The sequence below is a fragment of the Mesoplodon mirus genome, assembly GCF_964341445.2.
Source record: "Mesoplodon mirus genome assembly, chromosome: 2".
Classification (NCBI taxonomy): Eukaryota; Metazoa; Chordata; class Mammalia; order Artiodactyla; family Ziphiidae; genus Mesoplodon; species Mesoplodon mirus.
The window spans coordinates 7,205,123-7,227,464 of record NC_138977.1 but is presented as its reverse complement, the minus strand read 5'-3'; the positions used below and the strand labels follow the sequence as shown (position 1 = coordinate 7,227,464).

The window sequence follows — 22,342 nt, the reverse complement described above, 5'->3', positions numbered from 1 at the left end:
ATGGGGTGGTTTGCAGGTAAGTACATGCTGTTCTGCTCCATCTTTCACCTTCCTTTGGATCCAGGCTCAGTCTATGCTGAACGTTAAGATCATATCTTCTCTTAGCCAATGTTGTTTGGGAAGCCGCTGTTTTATTTCCAAGAAAACTGCTGCACCAGCCATCGCATGACTTGGAATTAAAGTGCCAGAGATACATGTAATCAAGTCATTTTAGTCTGGATACATTTGCCGTTTATCAAAAAGTATGTTGGAGCTGACTTTAACATAAAGGAACATTGTTTTCTTTTTGCTTGAGGGACATTGGTCAGACAGAAGCAAACAAACCCCTAATTATATATGCATCGTTATGCATAATTTTTTCTGCTTTGGCATACAGTGGCTGGCTGGCTCAGTGGCAGAGACTTAGTTCTTAGCTAATGATTCCTAAATGTGCAGCTGGATCCTGTGGGCCCGAGAGCACTTTCAGTCTTAGAAATGCAGTCACACTTGACCCAAGAACGAGCCTGCTCTATTCAGAAAGGGCACCTACTTTAGCCAAGGGTGCACAATGCTGGGGCCTCCACCCTGCCCCCCCAACACTGCTGGCCACAGCAGATTCACAGCCCACGATGGCTTTTGTTTAAAGTTAGGGGCTCTCTGCGACAAACTGTGCTCCCCAATAGGTCAGATTGCATAAATTTTAAGATATAAAATTACCTTCATTTTCAATTAAGCCTTTCCAAATTTGTGCACAAAAGTTTTTTAAATAGTTGTTTTTTCCCTGTGCTGTGTTTCACAGCTATGTTGTGTTCCAGAAATATATCAACTGTGTTAAAGCAAGGTTGTGGTTAACTCTCAAATAGTCTTCTAGTTCGACCAATCACCAGTTAAAGGACGCATTAACAATGTACCTGAATTTCTCTTGTGGGAAGTACATGTTTTCTAGTTTTGAGATGAACTCATAATTGCTGACTGCTCTTTTGTGGTTCGTATTAATGGGTGACGTCAGGGGAGCAGCCTGTAAGGAATGTGAGAAGCATCACAGCTGGTGGGAATGGAGTCTCTTGATAGTCCAAGAGGACCTGGGGTGAGAGCAAGACTCCACTGTGTGGAGGAAGACCTGGGCATGAGACAGGGCATCTGTCTCCTCAGGTGAGTCTCGAAGTCTGTAAAATGAACGAGCTTCCGTGCAGTTGTGAAGAGAAATGACGCAATGTACCTATAGCATTTAGTGGCTACATCAGTAGTCGTGATTGTTATAAAATTGTTATGGGGTATTTCAGTGAACCAAATATCAGCAGTAAGAAACAGGACATCTAACCAGTCCCAAAAGAGGATAATTCATATGTGGATTACACAGGGCTTTCTAACACGGGGGAAAACATGGTGACTCCATCTTGGATGTAAGCAGAAGGGCATATACTCCAGGTTTAAAAGGGCACAAAATCCACGTGTTCCTACGGACATTCAAATGAACCGTTTCCAAAACAACAAGTGATTAAAGTAAAGGATTTATTGTAATCTGCTTACAGTCCTTTGCAAAGACAGACATATGTTTTTGCATAAAGATATAAATTGCTTCATTTTAAACTAATTTAGTGTCTTTTTTAATTATATGAAGAAGTTTTGGTGAATTATGAATTGTACCAAACCAAGATTTTTAAGAGCAATATGGTACAAAAATAAGAGCAGACAATTTGGACTGGGACAGGCATTCAACAGTGGATTTAGAATATGGCTTTGCTGTTTAATCAAGCAAAGTTACCTGGAGACACACAAAGAGCCAGTAACTTCAACTTCGTTAATACAAAAAGCAGATGCAGACCGTCTCCATCCCAAACCTGGTTACGTCAAGATTCCGATTTCATAAAAAGTAAGTCTGAGCTAAAAGCTGCTCTTGTGAAGCCATTTCTTTTCTAGAAACTCCCAGTCTGCATGTTGTGTATTTATCACCTTCCAAGTGTGGCTTTCATATTGCTGTGCATGTAAGTTGACTGTATTTAAAGATCTGCGTAAAAATTAAATTCTTGAAACTGCAAATTATGTAAGAGAAACTCCTCCCTCTGAGTGCAGCTTTCACAGGTTTCCCCTTGCATAAGGCAGGTGTCTCCTGAAAGACATGGTAATGTTGCCTGCATGGTGAACCCTGGAGAAAAGTGTTGATCCCAGCGCTGCCATCTCCCGGCCTTGGGCTTCTCCAGCTACAGCTTTTAGGTTTTGGAAAAGAATACGATTTCACTGAGTACCTGATGATTATCATCACTTTTAAAAGATTAATTTTGGCCTCTATTCAAAGTATTTAGTGCAATCATATTGTTAAGTTTCCCCAAAGATATATATGTTTGTGATTTGGGGCAAGAGAAAAAGCCATAAATTGCATCAGTGCCAAACAGATTAGTGAATTAAAAATTTTAGTGCCACTGTCTTGCTTATATGATCTGTAGGGTTTTTTTTCCCAAAACAGTTTACATATAAAATTCATTTTTAAAACCTACCTTTTAAAAATCTAAAAACCCTCTAATTAGCGTGCAGTCTCCTCGCCGTTCTGACTGAACCGTGCCGTGCCCACACACACCTTCCCAGTGCCTCCTGCCATGACCTCTGTGTTCCCATGACCAGTGCCAGGACTGCAACAACCCCTTCTGAGACCAGAAGTGAACATTTCACCTTTTGCAGACGTAGCGCGTGCATGGAATTCTTTTCCCCCCAAAGGAGAAAATTCGATTTTCTAAAATGGGATGAGGATACGCTCTCTGAGCCATCGCATTTCCAGTCTCTCTCTCCCCTAAAGCTGATTCTGCTTCTTGAGGAAAATGGAAAACAGGCAGCTTTCCTAGAGCTGCTGCACTCCCCGGACATCCTCTCAGGGAGGGTGTCATCGAATGACGCCTTCAAGGAGCTGCAGACACCACAGCGCGCCGTCCCCAGTGGAAGGAGGATGCAGCCGAAGCCGGAAAACGTGCTCAAGTCCCACGAACACCCCAAGCGGGAGACCAAGGACAAAACGAAAGTACAGAAGAAGTAGAAAGGCTTAAAGACAACCGAAGAGGTTTAAGTGTGGTTATTTACAACAGAGACTGTAAAATGGTAAATTAGATATGAAGCTAAAAAAGGCACAGCTTTCCCTTTCTTAAATACACTGTAAACGGTTCATGATGCATGCAGAACGTTTCACTTTACAAAAAAAAAAAATTTTTTTTTACCTTGTTGGTTTAGACAAAGATAGTACTTAAATAGTCTCCAGCAAAATAGAATTCTTTCAAAAATACTTTCCCATTCATCCTATTAACCATTAAAGTTTGTTTTTGTATGTGTCTCATTTACAAAAGTTCCTTATACCTTATTTTAGGTCCTTCACAATTTATACATACAGTAATGTACAGCACAGCAAAAGACTGCAAAAATTATTGGTAAAGCCAACACAATAGATACTAGAAATTGAAACCAAGGCATTTGTCTGAACATCTTATCCGTTCTAATTAAATAATAAATGGAGGCTAGAGGGTGTGGATACCAGTGATGCAGAAAGACGTGGGTGAAGCAGTGCCCCCCAAGGGGGTCGCTAGTTCACTCCACGTGCTCTGTTATTACACAACAGGAATCTGTATATATTTTTTTGTGGTTTTTGTTTTTTTTAAATAACGAAAGAATATTAATGCCCCATATTGACTATACGCTTTATGTGCAAACCAAGGGTGAGCTTGAAAAAGTTCGTTAGTCCTTGAACCCTTTTAAAACAAGCGAACGATCCCAGAAACTACATGGCATAGTTAAAACTTCCATCTGTTAAAATATCAAAATCAGAGAGTTATTGACTAGATATGGCTTTTCATCCAGAGGAACAGGAACGTGTTTCTAAGTGCTGGGGGCTGGAGAGGAAAGAACCTTTCAGACTCTGCAGGTCTCACCAAATCCACGTCACCCTGCCCGCCTGCTTCCCAACCCTTGACATGAGTTTCAACTTGAGCAACTGCTGAACAAGTGGGAATCAACCATCACGTGTCAAAAATATGATTTTCTTGGGTCCTTCGTGGGTGTGTAGTCACACGGGGAAACTTAAGGCAAAGTTCTTCTGGTGAGATGGCTCCCGTCACTTCCTGTGAAAGTAAAGGGTCTTAGCGTTCCCGGACTCCACCTTCGGCAGCTGGTCGCTGATGATCTCCACCAGCATCGCGGGGAACTCCACTTTCAGGGCCTGGGACTCCCGGAACGTATAGAAGCAGAATTCCAGCAAGTCGCTCACCAGCTGCAACAGACACACAGAGGGGCTGTGACATCAAGGGCTGATTCCCACCCTGTCTCCGGGCCCCTCTGAGTCCTAACTCTGGCGTAAGCTCAGAGCAACATTCACAAATCCCACCGTGTCTACGAAGCTGCTTAATTAACATGACTAAGTCATCCGTCCTGTGGGAGGAAGAAAGATGCTCAACGTCCGCCGCATGTGATAGGTCTTTCGTGCAAAACAGATTCAAACAGGAGCTGTGTCGTTGTTGAGTCTTAAATATATCAGCAGCAACGGGGCCAGTAACAAGAGTTCATAGCGGCAGGGTCACTGAACTGCTCTCATCCGATTCTCATTTATAAATGTGTGACTTGGGTGGGGCAAGCACCTGCGTGTAGCTTTGGGTCCTGGCGCTGGGCCTTCCCCAGCTTGTAAAGGGCAGGTGCTGTGCCCCCTCGAGGCCTGGCTGGGCCCTGCCAATGGAGCTGGGGCCGCAGGGGGAGCCAGACTTCCGCCGGCAGCCCCCCGGCCTCATCTTGCCAGTGTCCTCCTTCCTTCAGGCTCCCAGTCCTGAGCTGGGGGCTGGGGCTGAGACTTCTCAGCCCCATTCCCAGCTTTATTAAGATATAACTGACATACAACTTTGTGTGAGTTTAAGGTGTAAAGGGGTAGTAGATTTGATACACTTATAATATTGCAAAATGATGAACGCCGCTATCAAGGTACGTAACTACCATTTCTTTTTTGTGATGAAAACTTTTAAGATCTACTCACTTAGTAGCTTTTGCGTATATAGTACAGCATTATTACTATAGTCACCATGCTGTACACTAGATCACCAGAACTTATTCCTCTTAATAACTAGAAGTTTATACTCTTTGGCCAACATCTCCTCATTTCCCCCACCTTCTGGTAACCAGCATTCTACTCTGTCTCTATTAGTTTGCTTTTTTAGATTCCACATATAAGCGAGATCATATAGTAAGAGTTTTCTCTGACTTATCTCAGTTAGCATAATGTTCTCTAGGTCCATCCATGTTGTTGCAAATGGTGGGGTTTCCTTCATTCTCATGTCTGAGTCGTATTCCGTTATGTGTGTGTATGCATGGCTATGGATGAAGATGATACATAATATCATCCTTCTCTAATATTGTCTTTATCCATTCATCCATTCTCAGCCACTTGGAGAACATGAAAACATCAAGGAAAACGTCTGTGTTTTTCCACCTGTCCAGCCACTTTCCCTGCTCTGTGATCCGAGGACCTTTCCTATCCTCCTGGACCTGAACTACTCCCAATTCTGTAAGGTAAAAGAAAAACAAACTCACAAATGCAGTATAGCATGACTGGGTGCTGTTCTCTTTACTAGGAATATACATTCAAATCGGAAAGTATACATTCTAATTTTTCTTTAGTTAATTCTGTACCCTATCATGGGAAATATGACTTTTGGTCATTTCCCACTGTATTAAAGCAGACAACATTAGCATTACATGTCATAACGGTCATCTTAATAAAGTGTTTTTCACTTTATTAAGTGAAAATCTGTACCTTTCCCTCGGGATTAAAAAAAACCCAAAACAATTAGCAGGCTTAAATTGAGTCACATAGTAAACAACTGTGTGGTAAAGGCCTTTGATACAAACCAGGAATCCAGAAAAACTCACTGGGAGATATACCTGGTGCTTCTGTTTGTGCCTGAATATGCCCTCAGTCTGTAGACTGATATCTTCCTTGGTAGGTCCAAGGACTGACTGTTCTGTACCCACAGGAAGTTGGGGCCAAATAAGCTGGGAGACAGCACAAGGCACCATCTGCTGTGGGCTTGTTCAGACACACTTGTGCTTGCTTAGTGAATGATACACCTCAGTTTCCCCATCTGTAAAATGGGGGCCATGAGAGTATCTGCTGCAGAGGGGTGCAGCAGAGGCTGAATCAGTGAACTGGCATGGAGTAAGTGCTGAACAGATGCCAATTCTCAATCATCCTCTCCCTCTTCCCAAACTCCTTCAACCATCACTTTTCTCTGCAAACTGGGACACAGCTTGCAAGACCTGCTCTGGGTCATCTTTGTGTAACTGGTCCTCAGGCCTTCCTCCTATAAAATGTGGGATGGGGGAACTTTGTGTTTGGCCTTTCCTGGAAAGACAGTCTTGAAATAGACTTGGGGTGGCAAGTTTCTTCATTGTTTCCAGTGGTGGGCCAGTGCCTGTGAGAGCTAAATGCCACACTGGGTCCTGCTCTCCAGATGTGGTACCACAAACGAGTCTCGCTGTGGACCGCGGGTCACGCCCTTCAGTGGCACCGGCCAAGGGCACTCGGGGGCACTCGGGACCTAGTTTAAGTTCATCCTGATCTCTGCCGCCGCCCCCGAGGTCCCTCTGGGTGGCCCCCTTCAGGGCTGTGAAGGAGGATGTTTTTCCTTTTAAATTTTAACCCAAGGGTTGACATCCGAGTTTCTAGGCCCTATTAACCCCCCATAGGACAGCTCTGCTTGGCAGCCACAGCCTGCACATCTCCGGGGCTGGGACTGGCTCACATCCAGAGATAAAGGCTCCGGGTGCTCAGAGCGTCTGAGGTGCGGGGCTGGAGTGAGGAGGAAGGTCATGGTGACAAGGTGGCCTTGGCATATGACCCGAGGGGGGTGGAGCTGGGCCGTGTGGCACTCAGGGAGCAAGTGTGGGGTCGCTCAGGTGGTTCAGAGCAGCAGGAAGCTTGTGAGGTGGAGCCTGTCGGCTGACATCCCTGACACATTACCTGCAGGGCCAGGGCCACCGAAGGGCTTATGCTTGTAAACAGGAGACAGCACTGCCTGCAGGTTCCTATACACAACGAGAGGTAAGGAGCAGAGTGGATCAGCCCGTGAACCTGAGGCAGTGTGCAGTGGAGCACCTCTGTGAGCCTGGAAATGGGGACGGGTCCCCTGCCCCATCTTTAACACCCACACGAGTATTGCCTAGGAGATGCTGGGGAACTAGACCAGATGGAGAGAGGCCAGGGGCTCGGCTGTTTTTCCTGGCAGGTTGGCTGGGGGTTAGGTGTCCCAGACACGACTCACAGACCCTGCATATGAAGTGGGGGCTGGCATTTCCCGCCCATCTCTGGTCCACGTTCCATGGACTGGGAAAGCAGCTCATTTCCTGTCATGAGCTATACCCAGGGCTTCTGTTCATAAGATGTCAGCTGCTGAGGGATGGGGGGGGCTCTCCTGGGGCACATGGGGTCAGCCTGGAAGGCCAGGGCTGGGCCTCTGACCCTGTGAACACCTGGAGAGGGGACCCCCCCATTACCACTAACTGGCCAAAATGCCTGGGGGCCCCAGCAGCTACCAGAAGGCACTGGCTGCCTCACAAGCCTGCCTGCCCTGGGAGGGCTGCAAACCTCTGAAGATCCCAACCCAGCAGGGCCTGAGCCAACGGCTGCAGTTGCTGGGGTCAGGGATCATCTGAGAATCGAAGCCAGGAACCCCCGGTCACTGGGCGAGGAGGACAAGGGCCACTCTGGGCCAGGCTGCAGGACCTGCCTGCTGACCCACAGTGCGTTGCCAGTGCGCCAGGCCCTAGCGGATGTCTGAGTTGGCCTGTGGCTGAGGTTGGTACGAGGGCACCACCCCTCCTGGAAAAAACAAGGCACACGTAGGGTGACGCTGCAGGTGGTCAGAGCATGAGGCGGTGGGGACTAGGTCCTGAGAGCTGGGAAGTCACATACTGTTGGGTCAGCAGAGATGTTGACCCATCAGAACAGATACCGGTTCCTGAGCCAAACTGCTGTGTCACAGCGAAGTGTCTAACGGTCACGTTACATACGTGTGTCTCCTGGGTGTCAGCCTGATGCAAGGCAGGCAGCACCTCTGCCAGAGCCTGGAGGAGCCAGGAAACATGGGGACAACCAGGTATGATGCATGTGCCCTCACCAGGCGCCATCCTGTCCTTTGCCCCAGGTACAGAGAGGGTTGGTTGGGGGCAGGCAGGCCCCACGGTCACAGCCTGGAAGGTTAATACTAGGCTAGAAGGAGAGTCAAGAACCCTAATTATAATCAGTAATAAGAGTCCATATTATTAGGAATCAAAGAAAGTCCTGCGTTGACTTTTCATTCTGTACAAAATGCATCTGTTGGGATCATAGACGTCTAGCTGGACGCTCAGCATGATTTATCCAGAGCCCGATGTCAGGGCCACAGCTGTTAGGGTGACAGAGGAGCCTGACAAGGTCACAGGGTGACTGGGGGCACTTTGCTTGCTCGACACTGAAGCTGTCAGGCTCGGTCAGTGCCTATTCCCCACTCTCTCTACTGAGTCATCGCCTGTGGCAGGCCAGTAGCTGGGCCCTGCTCCCACCATGAGCTGCAGTCTCTTGGAGGGAGGGGCACGCAGGGAGGGTTCGGCACTGCTGTTCCAAGGTTACACAACCAGTGAGCAGTGACGGAGCCACTGAATGGTGACAGCCTCTCTGGGTAGGGTCCCACGGGTTTTCAACAGCAAGCCCATGTCTCATAAGTTAGCTGCTGACTCTAGAACTTCCACCTCATGAGGATGGAGCTTTGGCTTGAATTGAGCATTGGGAGGTTTGAAGCTTTGCAAAGATCAGAATTTTAGCCAGATATATTGATAGCATTAGGGGCAAAAGATACACAGCTTCAACTCTAAATACTGTAACAGGAATAGACAGAAACGGTTAGCAACTGTTTACCCCAGGTGTTCTAGCAATAGCCTTCTGAATGCTGGAAAGTGATGCACAGTGATTACACAAGGAGTCTGAGCTTCATTGAAAACCCGCAACCTCCACCCAGTGCAGGCTAGTGTGGAAGATGCTGGCGTGTGCACAGATTGGGGCCCCGTGGCCATGCAGGACTGCTTCTCTCTGGCTGGTGATGTCTCAGCAAAATGTGATGGTAACAACACCCCCGCAACTTAGTAGCATTTGTTTCTACACCCAGAAGAAAATGTACCTTTAACAACGAGGTTAGACTATTTGCTCGTGGATTCCCTTTGAAAACCCAGGCCCTGCAGTGAGGCTACCCCGCTGAGTGCTCCTGGCAGGCTCTACTAGAGGCTGAGTTTAGGAGAGTCCTGAAGGCCTCCTAGAGGCAACTGAGAGAAGAAGTATCAGCAAGAGACCATCAAAGCGTACTGTCAGCATCATGACAGCATGATGCTGACAATCCCCCCTTGTCAACAAAGAATTCGTCATCCATCCATGAACAAAAGCACCTTTGTGGAGCTCTGGGATCCAGTCCCACGTGCAAAGGGACCTGGGGAGGAGTCTTGCCCATCTGTGCATCTGGTAATAGGCAGACAGACTTTGGCGTGGACTATGAAACCAGTGGAGCAGTGAACCTCTCCCAACCCGTCTTGCCATGGTCAGGAAAATACCTGGAGACTGCTGACCTGAGCAGATACCGACTGACAAGGGAGACATTGCAGAAAATCAGCCTTCCCAAGGGGAGACTCCTGCACACCACTGGAGCAATAAAATTAAATGAGTTTGGAAGTAGTGGAGAGAAAAGAATTTTACCAGCGCTGTCCCAACCCCTGGCGACACTGCACAGGGCCAAATTATCAGGTGGCAGCAACCTCTCCCACAGGAGAAAAGAAGAGTGGTGAGTGAGTGCTTGGCTACCCTCGTGTTGCAGGATACAGCTGGAGAAACCCGTGGCACCCAGAGTACTGAGGTGGGACTTCCATGACTGGGAGGAGATTGGGAAAGAGACAGATAAGAATATCCAAGGGCATTAAAGGGACACACCCATTAAGGTCTACCCTGAGCCTCTGGGGATCTCCCTAGAAGGTCCACAGGTACCCCCCAATCCCTTGGTGCTAAACTCATACCTCCCCCCACTCTGCAGCTGGCATCTTGTGCACACTCCTGAGTGTGGTGGCAAGAGTGAGCGCCAGGAGACAGGAAGTGTGCTCAGAAAACAGGCCAGGATCTGTGGGCTACGGAGAAACCACAGACTTGAGCTACGGTGGTGCCACTTTCTGGAAAACAAAAGAGGTATCTAGTAGCCATCCTGGGGAGTTGTAAGAACCAGAAAAGACATAAAAGCTGAAGAATTCTGCCACAACGAGAAGCAAAAAGGAGTGGGACAGATGTATCCATACAAAGACAGAAAAACCCCAGGTAATAAGAGCACCAATGAACAGACTATCCCATCTGAAGGCAACTAGCAATAACTGAAGACAGTGTCTGCCACTTCAAGTGCAAAAAAAAAAGCAACGCAAAACTACAAGGAATATGAAAAATCAAGAAAACATGTCATCACCAGGAGATAATAATTCTCTAATAACTGAGCTCAAAGGCATGGACTTCTGCAATCTAGCTAAATTCAAGAATTGCTGTTTTGCACAAACTCAGTGAAAAAATACAGGCTCAAAATGAGTAATTTACCAAAGAAACACAAATCATAAAAAAGAACCAAGCAGAAATTCTGCAGCTGAGGAACTCATGGAATGAAGTGAAGAATGCTACAGAGAGCATCTGCAGCAAAGCAGAGCAAAGGAAGAAAGAATAAGTGAGTCAGAAGATCTCAAAATACGCACATTAAAGGAGAACAAAGAAAAAAGAATGAAAAAGAGTGAAGAAAGCCTAGGTGATCTAAGGGATTCCATCAAAAACCCTAACATTAGAAAAATCAGGGTTCCAGAAGGAGAAGAGAGGGATATGGGACAGAAAATTTATTTAAAGAAGTAGCCAAGAACTTCCCAAACCTGGGGAGAAAAATGGACGTCCAAGTTCACAAGGTTAATAGTTCACTCTGTTTTCTCAATGCAAAGAGACTTACTCTAAAACACGTTATAATGAAACTGTCATACATCAAAAATAAATAATTCTAAAAATAGCCAGGGGAAAAAAAGATTGCAACCTACAAAGGAATTTCCATTAGGCTATCAGAAGTTTTCCCAACAGAAACCCTACAGGCCAGGAGAGAGTAGAATCACATATTCAAAGTTCTTGAAAGAAAAAAAGTGCCAGCCAAAAACTATCTGGCAAAATTATCTTTCAAATACATAGGAGAAAAAGACTTTCCAAAACAGACAAGAGCTGAGGGTGTTCATTACCACTAGACGCCCCTTGAAAGAAATGCTGAAAGGAGTACTTCAAGCTGAAATGAATATATGCTAATCAGTGACATGAAAATATGTGAGTATATAAGACACTGGTAAGGGTAAATATACAGTCAGACTTGGAAAATCCTAATTCTGTAATAGGATGGTACATTAACCACTTAACTATACTATAAAGGTCAAAGTAAAAGAGTATCAAAAATAATTATAGTGACTATAATTTGTTAAATACATAATATAAAAAAGTTAGATAATGACATCAAAAATATAAAAGGGGGTAGCCTGTGTAGACAACTGAAGTTAGGTTGCTATGAACTTAAAATGGACTGTTTTATCTATGCAATGTCTTATGTAAGCCTCGTGGTAACCACAAACCAAAAAACCTAGAGTATATGCACAAGAGATAAAGAAAAGGGAAACAGGCATACCAAAATGGAAAATGCCAATTTACAAAAGGTAGGCAGAAACAGAGGACAAAGAAACAATGAAAATACAAAGCAACCAGAAAACAATGAACCGGATGGCATTACTAAGCCCTTACATGCCAATAACAACTCTAAATGTACATGGACTGAATTCACCATCGAAAGATGCAGAGTGGCTGGATGGATAAAATATCAAGACCCAACTATATGCTACCTACAAGAGATTCACTTCAGCTTTAGGACACACATAGGCTCAGAGTGAAAGAATGGAAAAAGATGTTCCATGCAAGTAGAATCGAAAAGAAAGTGGGAGTAACTATATTTATTACAGACAAAATAGACTTTAAGCCAAAAATGGTAACAAGCATCAAAGAAAGTCAATATATAATGATAAAGGGGTACATTCATCAAGAAAACAAGTGTGTGTGTGTGTGTACACACACACACACCATCAGAGCACCTAAATATATTCAGCAAATACTAACATATCTGCTGGGGGAAATATATGACAATCCAATAATAGTAAAGGACTTAAGCACCCTACTTTCAGCAATGAACAGATCGTCCAGACAGAAAATCAATAAGGAGACACGGGACTTGAACCATATACTAGGCCAAATAGACCTAACAGACATTAAGAGAACATTCCATCCAACAGAAGCAGAATATACATTCATCTCTGGTGCACATGGAACATTCTCCAGGATTGACCATGTGGAAGAACACAAGAGAAGTCTCGGCAAATTTAAGAAGAATGAAACTATACCAAGTATCTTTTCTGGCCATAATGGTATGAAGCTAGAGTTCAACAAGAGGAAAGCTGGAAAATCTACAAATATGTAGAAATTAAACAACACACTCCTGGATAACAAACTGGTCAAAGAAGAAATTTAAAAAATATCTAAAAACAAATAAAAATGGAAACACAACATACCAAAATCCATGGGATGCTGTAAAAGCAGTTCTGAGAGGGGGTTTATGGTGATAAATGCACACATTAAGAAAATAGAGAGATCTCAAATAAATAACCTAAATTTATACTTCAAGGAACCAGGAGAAAAAAGGGACAAACTATATCCAAAGTTAGCAGAAGGAAGGAAATGACAACGATCAGAATGGAAATAGATGAAATAGAGACCAGAAAAACAATAGGGAAAAAAATCAATGAAACTAAGAGTTGGTTTTTTGAAAAGATAAATGAAACTGCCAAACCTTTAAGTAGACTAAGAAAAAAAGAAGACTCAAATAAAATCAGAAGTGAAAGAGGAGATATTACAACTGATACTACAGAAATACAAAAGATCATAAGAGACTACTAAGAACAATAATACGCTAACGAGTTGGGTAACCTGGAAGAGATGGATAAACTCCTAGATTCTCCTAGAAGCACACAACCTGCTCAGACTGAATCAGGAAGAAACAGAAAATCTGAACTAACCAATAACTGGTAAGGAGACTGAATCAGTAATCAAAAATCTCCAAATATAGAAAACCCTGGACCAGTTGGCTTCACTGGCAAATTCTACCAAATATTTGGAGAAGAATTAATGTCAGTCTTCCTCAAACTTGTCCTAAAAACTGAAGAAGAAGGAATACTTACAAACTCATTTTACCAGGCCAGCATTACTCTGACACCAAAGCCAAAGAAAAGAAAACTATAAGCCAATATCTCTGATGAATATAGATGCAAAAATTCTCAACAAAAGAGTAGAAAACTGGGCTTCCCTGGTGGCGCAGTGGTTGAGAGTCCGCCTGCCGATGCAGGGGACACGGGTTCGTGCCCCGATCCCGGAAGATCCCACATGCCGCGGAGCGGCTGGGCCCGCGAGCCATGGCCGCGGAGCCTGTGTGTCCGGAGCCTGTGCTCTGCAACGGGAGAGGCCACAGCAGTGAGAGGCCCGCGTACAGCAAAAAAAAAAAAAAAAAAAAAAAAAAGAGTAGAAAACAAAATGCAACATTACAGTAAAAGGATTATACACCATGACCAAGTGGGATTTATCCCTGGGATGCAAGAATGGTTCAACATACACAAATAAATAAATACACTACATTAACAGAATTAAAAATAAAAATTATATAATCATCTCAATAAATGCAGAAAAAGCATCTGACAAAATACAACATCCTTGCATGATAAAAACCCTCAACAAATTGGGTATTGAGGGAATATACCTCAATGTAATAAAGGCCATATACGACAAATTCAGGGCTAACATTATACTCAATGGAGAAAGACTGAAAGCTTTTCGTCATTTAATATCAGGAACAAGACAAGGGTGCCCACTCTCACCCCTCTTAATCAATATAGTACTGGAAGTCCTAGTTAGAACAATTAGTAAAGAAAAAGAAATAAAAGGCATCCAAATCAGAAAAGAAGAAGTAAAATTACCTCTGTTTGCAGATGATATGATATTATATACAGAAAATCCTAAATACAAAGCCCCCAAATTGTTGGAACTAATTAACAAATTCAATAAAGTTGCAGAGGTCAAAATCACATACATAAGTCAGTTGCATTTCTATATATTAACAATGAAACATATGAAAAAGAAATAAAACTACCCCATTCACAATAGCTTCACAACAATAAAATACTTAGTAATAAATTTAACCAAAGAAGTGAAAGATCTTTACAATGAAAACTACAAGACCATGATGAAAGAAGTTGAAGAAGACACAAACAAATGGAAAGACATCCCATGGTCATGAATCAAAGGACAATATTGTTAAAATGTCCATACTACTCAAAGCCATGTACAGACTCAACACAATCTCTATCAAAATTCCAATGGCATTTTTCACAGAAGTAGAAAAAACAACCCTAAAACTTGTATGGAACCACAAAAGACTTCAAATAGCCAAAGCAATCTTGAGAAAGAAGAAGAGTCAGAGACATCACTCTTCCTGATTTCAAACTTTTCTACAAGACCATAGTAATTAAAACAGTAAGGTACTGGCAAATAAATAGATACATAGAGTTATGGACCAGAAAGAGAGCCCAGAAATACACCTCTGAATTTTTGATCAACTAACATTTGACAAGGGAGCCCAGAACACTCAATGGGGAAAGCATAGTCTCTTCAACAAATGGTGTTGGGAAAACTGGATAACCACATGCAGAAGACTAAAACTGGACCCCTATCTTACACCACTCACAAAAATGAACTCAAAATGGATTAAAGACTTAAATGTAAGACCTGATACCGTAAAAATCATAGAAGAAAATATAAGAAAGAAGTTCCTTGACATTGGTCTTGGCCATGATTTTTTAGACATGACACCAAAGTTCAACAAGTATGACTATATCAAGCTAAAAAGCTTCTGTAGAGCAAAAGAATCAAAAAAATGAAAAGGCAAACGACAGGAGACAGTATCTTCAAACCATATATCAGATAAGGGATTAATATCCAAAATATATTAAAAACTCATATAACTCAATAATAAACAATTTGATTAAACAATGGGCAGAGGGACTGAATAGACATTTTTCCAAAGAAGACATCCAAATTGCCAACAGGTACATGAAAAGGACGCTCCACATCATTAACCAGGGAGGTGTAAATCAAAAGCACAATGAAATATCAACTCACTGATATCAGATGATGACACCTGTTAGAATGGCTATCACCAAGAAGACAAGAGATATGTGCTAGTGAGGATGTGAAGAAAAGGGGACCCTTGTGCACTGTTGTTGGTGGGAATGCAAAGTGGTTTGGCCACTCTGGAAAAACAGTATGGAGGTTCCTCAAAACATTAGAACTAACCTATGATCCAGCAACTCCACTCCTGGGTATATAGCTGAAGGAAAGGAAAACAGGATATCAAAGAGATATGTGCACTCTCATATTTACTGCAGCATTATTCACAACAGCCAAGATATGGAAACAACCTAAGTGTCAGCGGATGAATGGATGAAGATATGATACACACACACACACACACACACACTATTTTTCAGCCATGAGAAAGGAGTAAATTCTGCTATTTGCAACAACACTGATGGACTGTGAGGGCATTATGCTAAGTGAGATAAGTCAGACAGAGACAAATATTCTATGATCTAATTTATATGTAGAATCTATAAAAGCCAAACGCTTAAAAACTGAGAGTAGAAGAATGGTTACCAGGGGAATGGGGGACTTAGGGAGATGTTGTTTGAAGGTACAAACTTGCAACCAGTAGATAAATAAGTCCTAGAGATCTAATGCACACCACAGTGGCAACAATACTGTTATAAAGTTGCTAACAGACCAGGTCTTAATTGTTCCTACCACAAAAAAGAAATGATAATTACGCGACATGATAGGTGTTAGCTAATGCTATGGTGGTAATCATTTTGCAATATATAAATGTATCAAAGCAATATGCTGGACATCTTAAACTTACACACTGTTATGTCAATTATATCTCAATAAAAAAGGGCATCTGAATCCAACAACACATAAAAAAGATCACACACCACAACCAAGTGGGATTCACCCCAGGTTCACAAGGATGGTTCAACATATGCAAATCAATCAATGTGATATGTCATATCAACAAAAGAAAAGACTAAAACCACATGATCATCTCAAAAGATGCAGAAAATGCATTTGACAAAATTCAACATCCATTCATGGTAAAAACTCTTACCAAAGTGGGTATAGAGGGAACATATCTCAAGATAATAAAAGCTATTTATGACAAACCCACAGCCAATGTAATACTCAATGGTGAAAGGCTGAAAGCCTTCATGCTAAAATCTGAGAACAAGTCAAGGATGCCCACTCTCACCTCTTCTATTCAACATAGTACTGGAAGTCCTACCCATAGCAATCAGACAAGAAGAAGAAATAAAAGGTATCCAAATTGGAAGGGAAGAGGTAAAGTTGTCATTATATGCAGATGATATGATACTATATATAGAAAACCCTGAAGACTCCACACAAAGACTACTAGAACTGATAAACGAATTCAGCAAGGTAGCAGGATACAAAATTAACATTCAGAAACTGGTTGAATTTCTTTACACGAATAATGAAATATCAGAAAGGGAATGTAAAAAAAAATCCCTTTTAAAATCGCACCTCCCAAAATAAAATACTTAGGAATAAACCTGACCAAGGAGGTGAAAGACTTATACTCTGAGAACTATAAAAACACAGATAAAGAAAACTGAAGATGATTCAAAGAAATGGAAAGATATCCCATCCTCTTGGATTGGAAGACTTAATATTGTTAAAATGGCCATACTACCCAAAGCAATCTAGAGATTTAATGTGATCCCTATCAAATTACCCATGACATTTTTCACAGAACTAGAACAAATAATCCTAAAATTCATATGGAACCATAAGAGATCCTGAATTGCCAAAGCAATCCTGAAGAAAAAGAAGAAAGCAGGAGGCATAACCTTCCCAGACTTCAGACAATACTAAAAAGCTTCAGTAATTAAAACAGCTTGGTATTGGCACAAAAACAGACTTAGGGATCAACAGAACAGAACAGAGAGCCAGAAATAAACCCACACACCTATGGTCAATTAATTTTTGACAAAGGAGGCAAGAATATACAATGGGAAAAGGTCTCTTCAGCAAGTGGTGTTGGGAAAGTTGGACAGCTGCATGTAAACTGATGAAGTTAGAACACATCTTCTCACCATACACAAAAATAAACTCAAAATGGCTTAAAGACAAACATAAGACAGGACACCATAAATCTCCTAGAAGAGACCATAGGCAAAACATTCTCTGACACAAATCATACCAATGTTTTCTTGGGTCAGTCTCCCAAGGCAATAGAAATAAAAACAAAAATAAACAAATGGGACCTAATCAAACTTACAAGCTTTTTGCACAGCAGAGGAAACCATAAACAAAATGAAAAGACAGCCTATAGGCTGATGCAGCCAACAAGGGTTTAATTTCCAAAATACACAAACAGCTCATACAACTCAACAACAAAAAAACAAACAGCCCAACTGAAACATGGGTAGAAGAACTAAACAGACATTTCTCCAAAGAAGAAATATAGATAGCCAACAGGCACATGATAAGATGCTCAACATCGCTAATTATTAGAGAAATGCAAATCAGAGAACTACAATGAGGTACCACCTTAAATGTGTCAGAATGGCCATCATTAAAAAGTCTACAAATAACAAATGCTGGCGATGGTGTGGAGAAAAGAGAACCCTCCTACACTGTTGGTGGGAATGTAAGCTGGTGCAGCCACTGTGGAAAACAGCATGGAGGTTCCTCAGAAAACTAAAAATAGAATTATCATATGATCCAGCAATCCCACTCCTGGGCATATATCCAGACAAAACTATAATTCAAAAAGATACATGCACCCCTATGTTCATAGCAGCACTATTCACAATAGCCAAGACATGGAAACAACCTAAATGTCCATCGACAGATGAATGGATAAAGAAGATGTGATGTATACATACACAATGGAATACTACTCAGCCATAAAAAAGAATGGGATAATGCCATTTGCAGCAACATGGAAGCAATTCGAGATTATCACACTAAATGAAGTAGGTCAGAAAGAGAAAGACAAGACAAATACCATATGATATCACTTATATGTGGAATCTAAAACATGACACAAATGAACCTATCTCTGAAACAGAATCATGGACATAGAGAATAGACTGATGTTTGCCAAAGGGGAGGGGGTTGGGGGAGGGGTGGAATGGGAGGTTGGGGTTAGCAGATGTAAGCTTTTATATATAGAATGGATAAGCAACAAGGTCCTACTGTATAGCACAGGGAACTATATTCAGTATCCTGTGATAGGACTTCCCTGGTGGTGCAGTGGTTAAGAATCCACCTGACAACGCAGGGGACACAGGTTTGAGCCCTGATCCAGGAAGATCCCACATGCTGAGGAGCACCTAAGCCCGTGCGCCACAACTACTGAGCCTGCGCTCTAGAGCCCATGAACCACAACTACTGAAGCCCACATGCCTAGAGCCTGTGCTCTGCAACAAGAGAAGCCACCGCAATGAGAAGCCTGTGCACCGCAACGAAGAGCAGCCCCCACTCGCCGCAACTAGAGAAAGCCTGCGCACAGCAACGAAGACCCAACACAGCCAAAAATAAATAAATAATTTAATTAAAAAACTATCCTATGATAAACCATAATGGAAGAGAATATTAGAAGAATGTATATATATGTATAACTGAATCACTCTGCTATATAGCAGTAATTAACACAACATTGTAAATCAACTATACTTCAATAAAAAAAAGGTGCCATCAGAAAAATACCTAAAAAGATTGGATTTTAAACACTCACCAAAAGGGTCATTTTTGGCCAAAAGCTTGGCTATGAGGACGCTCAGTGTATCAGCTAAATTCTTGGCCTACAGGAGGCATTTGGGGAACTTAGCAGGGTGTTACGGGGCTCTGAGCTACCACCGGCAGCAGCAAAGCTGTCATCTGGAAGGGGTATCTTTTGTTGATTCATTATTTTAAAAAACTGCTGTCCTCTGCCAAGGGCCAGCCCGCATGGAGGCAGGCATCTGGATTCAAGTGTGTCCCTGAAGCAGGAGACAAGCCTCGATGGGGTTGCTTGCTCATGTGAGCTCTGCCTGCAAATTCTAGGCAAGCACACACTCTGCAAGGGTGACTCCAGGCCAAAATGGGCACCTCTGGCTCTGCTTCCAGAGGCCCAGCTGCCTGACGACGGCAGGGATGTCCCCTGTGGCCTCAAAGGGCTGGTCCCTGAGTCTAGGCTGGTACGGCTGGAGCCACACCAGGTGCCCAGGAGTGGGCTGGCGGCCTGGATGGGAAGCAGGCTGCTCAACATCTCATGAAAAGCCAAGGGCATTTCTGAACACTCACCCCTGCTTCCCATCCATCAGCATCTGACTGTTATCCGAGGTTACATTTTAATTCGTTCCTCATCACCATTTTTATAATAAATTCAACACCAGTCACTGATCTCTGGTCAGTGATGAATATTCAATCTTCAAAATACGTTGTTTGGATGCTGTGCTAAGCAAGATGGATTCAATTTCCTTCTGATTATTATTTTTTGGTACTTAAATCTATTTAATTTCCACTCTGTTTAAGTTTCCTTGTATTAAAAGCCTCATTCTAGATCGCGGCTCCGCCTTCTTGTGAATAAGGTCTGTTGTACATGTGAAAAACACAAAGAAAAATGACACAATGCAAAAGCAGAAAATAGAGCTTAAAGATAAAGGGATAATTAGAACATTGCTGAACAAAGGAAATCTAATGAAAGGGTTATGTGTGAAATGCACTGGCACATTACTGTATATAGAAGTATGAACTTTTGCTACTTTTTTTTTTCAGAATTTTCTAGATCCTTCTTGCAAATGTACGCTACACGGAACAATGTAAAAACCTAAACCAATTCGTATTTATAAGTTACCAACTTTACTGTCTGGTTACATCAAGATTAAGCAGTTAAATCCTTATTTCTGTCTCTGAAAGAAAAGGAACACTGAGTAACAAGGAGAGACACCACTGGCTAAGGACCGAAGGCCTCTTCTGATCCAAGCAGGGACACTACAGTAGAGACCAAGGTGGCTGAATTTATTCCTTTGATCCTACGATGCCACTGAATGAATCAGGGGTTGGCAAAGTCTGGCCTCCAGGGCAAATCTGACCTAATAATGGTGTTTGTAAGTCTTTTCATTTTGTTTTTTATACTTTTAAGTGGTTGCAAAAAAATCTAAAGAATATTTTGTGACAGATGAAAATTATATGAAAAACTTTTACTGGAACCCAGCCATGCTCATTCATTTAGATATTATCTGTGGCTGCTTTCAGGCTACAGTGACAGAGCTGAGTAGCTGTGGCAAAGACCATGGGACCCACAAGGCCTACAGCATTTACTACCTGGTCCTTTATGGAAACAGTGTGCTGGCCCTGGATTGGAAGGCATGCCAGGGATTCAGTAACAGCCTTGGGAGAACAAGTTTGGGTTGTTTGCTAAAATAAATAAAGCAAGTATAAGATGTTTCCTGATTTTAGAAATATTAAATGTGGGCAAAAAAAAGTGTATGAATCAAGTGATATGGTGGTGGCCAGATCTGGTGTTCCAAATATTACACAGATTCTTCAAGGCTTTAAGAAATGCTTTAGAGGGCTTCCCTGGTGGTGCAGTGGTTAAGAATCCACCTCCCAATGCAAGGGACACAGGTTCGAGCCCTGGTCCGGGAAGATCCCACATGCCTCGGAGTAACTAAGCCCGTGCACCACAACTACTGAGCCTGTGCTCTAGAGCCCGCGAGTCACAACTACTGAGGCCGCATGCCACAACTACTGAAGCCAGCATGCCTAGAGACTGTGCTCCACAACAAGAGAAGCCACTGCAATGAGAAGCCCGTGCACCACAACGAAGACCCAACGCAACGAAAAATAAATAAATAAAATTAAAAAAAAAAAAACGCTTTAGAAAGAATCCTTGTCCATAAAGGGGTTGAACTAGGGAACCGAAAACATTGCCCAGCTTAAAGGATCCAGAATTTGTCATTTAAATGGAGAGCTCCCATCACTCATGGCTTCCATTTTTGGCCTTTGAACCTACAGTCACTGCGGGTCACACACATTTACAGTTGATTCCCATTGTTCGCGGTAGTTATGTTCTATAAAGTCATTGCCAAGAGTGAGTCAGCGAATACAGAACCTTTGCTCCTAGGGATATAGAGGGTTAGGTTCCCACGAGCTACTGGTCACAACATTTTCATCAAACAAGCGATACATAACCTTGTTTTACGTGTGTTTCTGTTTAAAGACACCTTATTCCCATGTGTGTTGCTGATTCCTTCACACTGAACTCACGGCCAACAGCATTATTATAACTCATGCCTGAACGAAGCTTATTTTCTCCATAAGTCACATCACAGCCTCCTTGCACTGAAAAGCACAAGACACTGTGTGAGCAGTACATCTGGGGACAATTTTAAACAGCAAAATCACCAACAAAAATGCAAAAAAAGGGCTTCCCTGGTGGCGCAGTGGTTGAGAGTCCGCCTGCCGATGCAGGGGACACGGGTTTGTGCCCCGGTCCGGGAGGATCCCACATGCCGCGGAGCGGCTGGGCCCGTGAGCCATGGCCGCTGAGCCCGTGCGTCCGGAGCCCGTGCTGTGCAGCGGGAGAGGCCACAACGGTGAGAGGCCCGCGTACCGCAAAAAAAAAAAAGAAAGAAAGAAAAAAAAAAGTGACACTCAATAGTCCACCAAAAGGACACTTATTTACTGTACTGTGAAACCATATACAATTTCTAGTCCCATTAACCATGACAGTGATAAATAAAATCGATCCACTGGCATCTTCTCAGCCTTTTCAATCTCAGTCATTTAAAATGAGTTTAGTTTTAAGGTTCCTTTACAGTGCGTGGGTGTCTCCTGTTCCCTTCCGTCCTCACGCCCTGCTCCAATGAAGCTTTCTGCCTCTCCTACCCCTGCGTCTCCCACAGACACATGTGCACGGTGCGCCGCGGGCTGCAAACTGCTCTTCACACTCAGCATCTCCTCTGATCAACATGATCTTAAAAAGATTACATTATGCCTGGGACAGGCTGCACTGTTTGTGGGGCTCCGTGCCAAATGAAACCTTGGGGCCCCTTGTTCAAAGTCTGCTAAGAATTTCAAGATGGTGACGGCAGACCATTAAGCCAAGAGGGGGGC

General features: G+C 42.9%; 1 protein-coding gene across 2 annotated transcripts in view; it reads right to left on the bottom strand.

Moving 5' to 3' along the window:
- Positions 1–1,500: 1,500 nt before the first annotated feature.
- Positions 1,501–22,342, bottom strand: part of NR3C2 (nuclear receptor subfamily 3 group C member 2) — a 369,531-nt gene continuing 348,689 nt past the window's right edge. For both annotated transcript variants that reach the window (XM_082605644.1, XM_082605643.1), the window contains one exon: positions 1,501–4,225. In XM_082605644.1, coding sequence (XP_082461770.1) covers positions 4,070–4,225 — 156 coding nt within the window. In that variant the 3' untranslated portion in view covers positions 1,501–4,069. The remainder of the gene's footprint in view (positions 4,226–22,342) is intronic.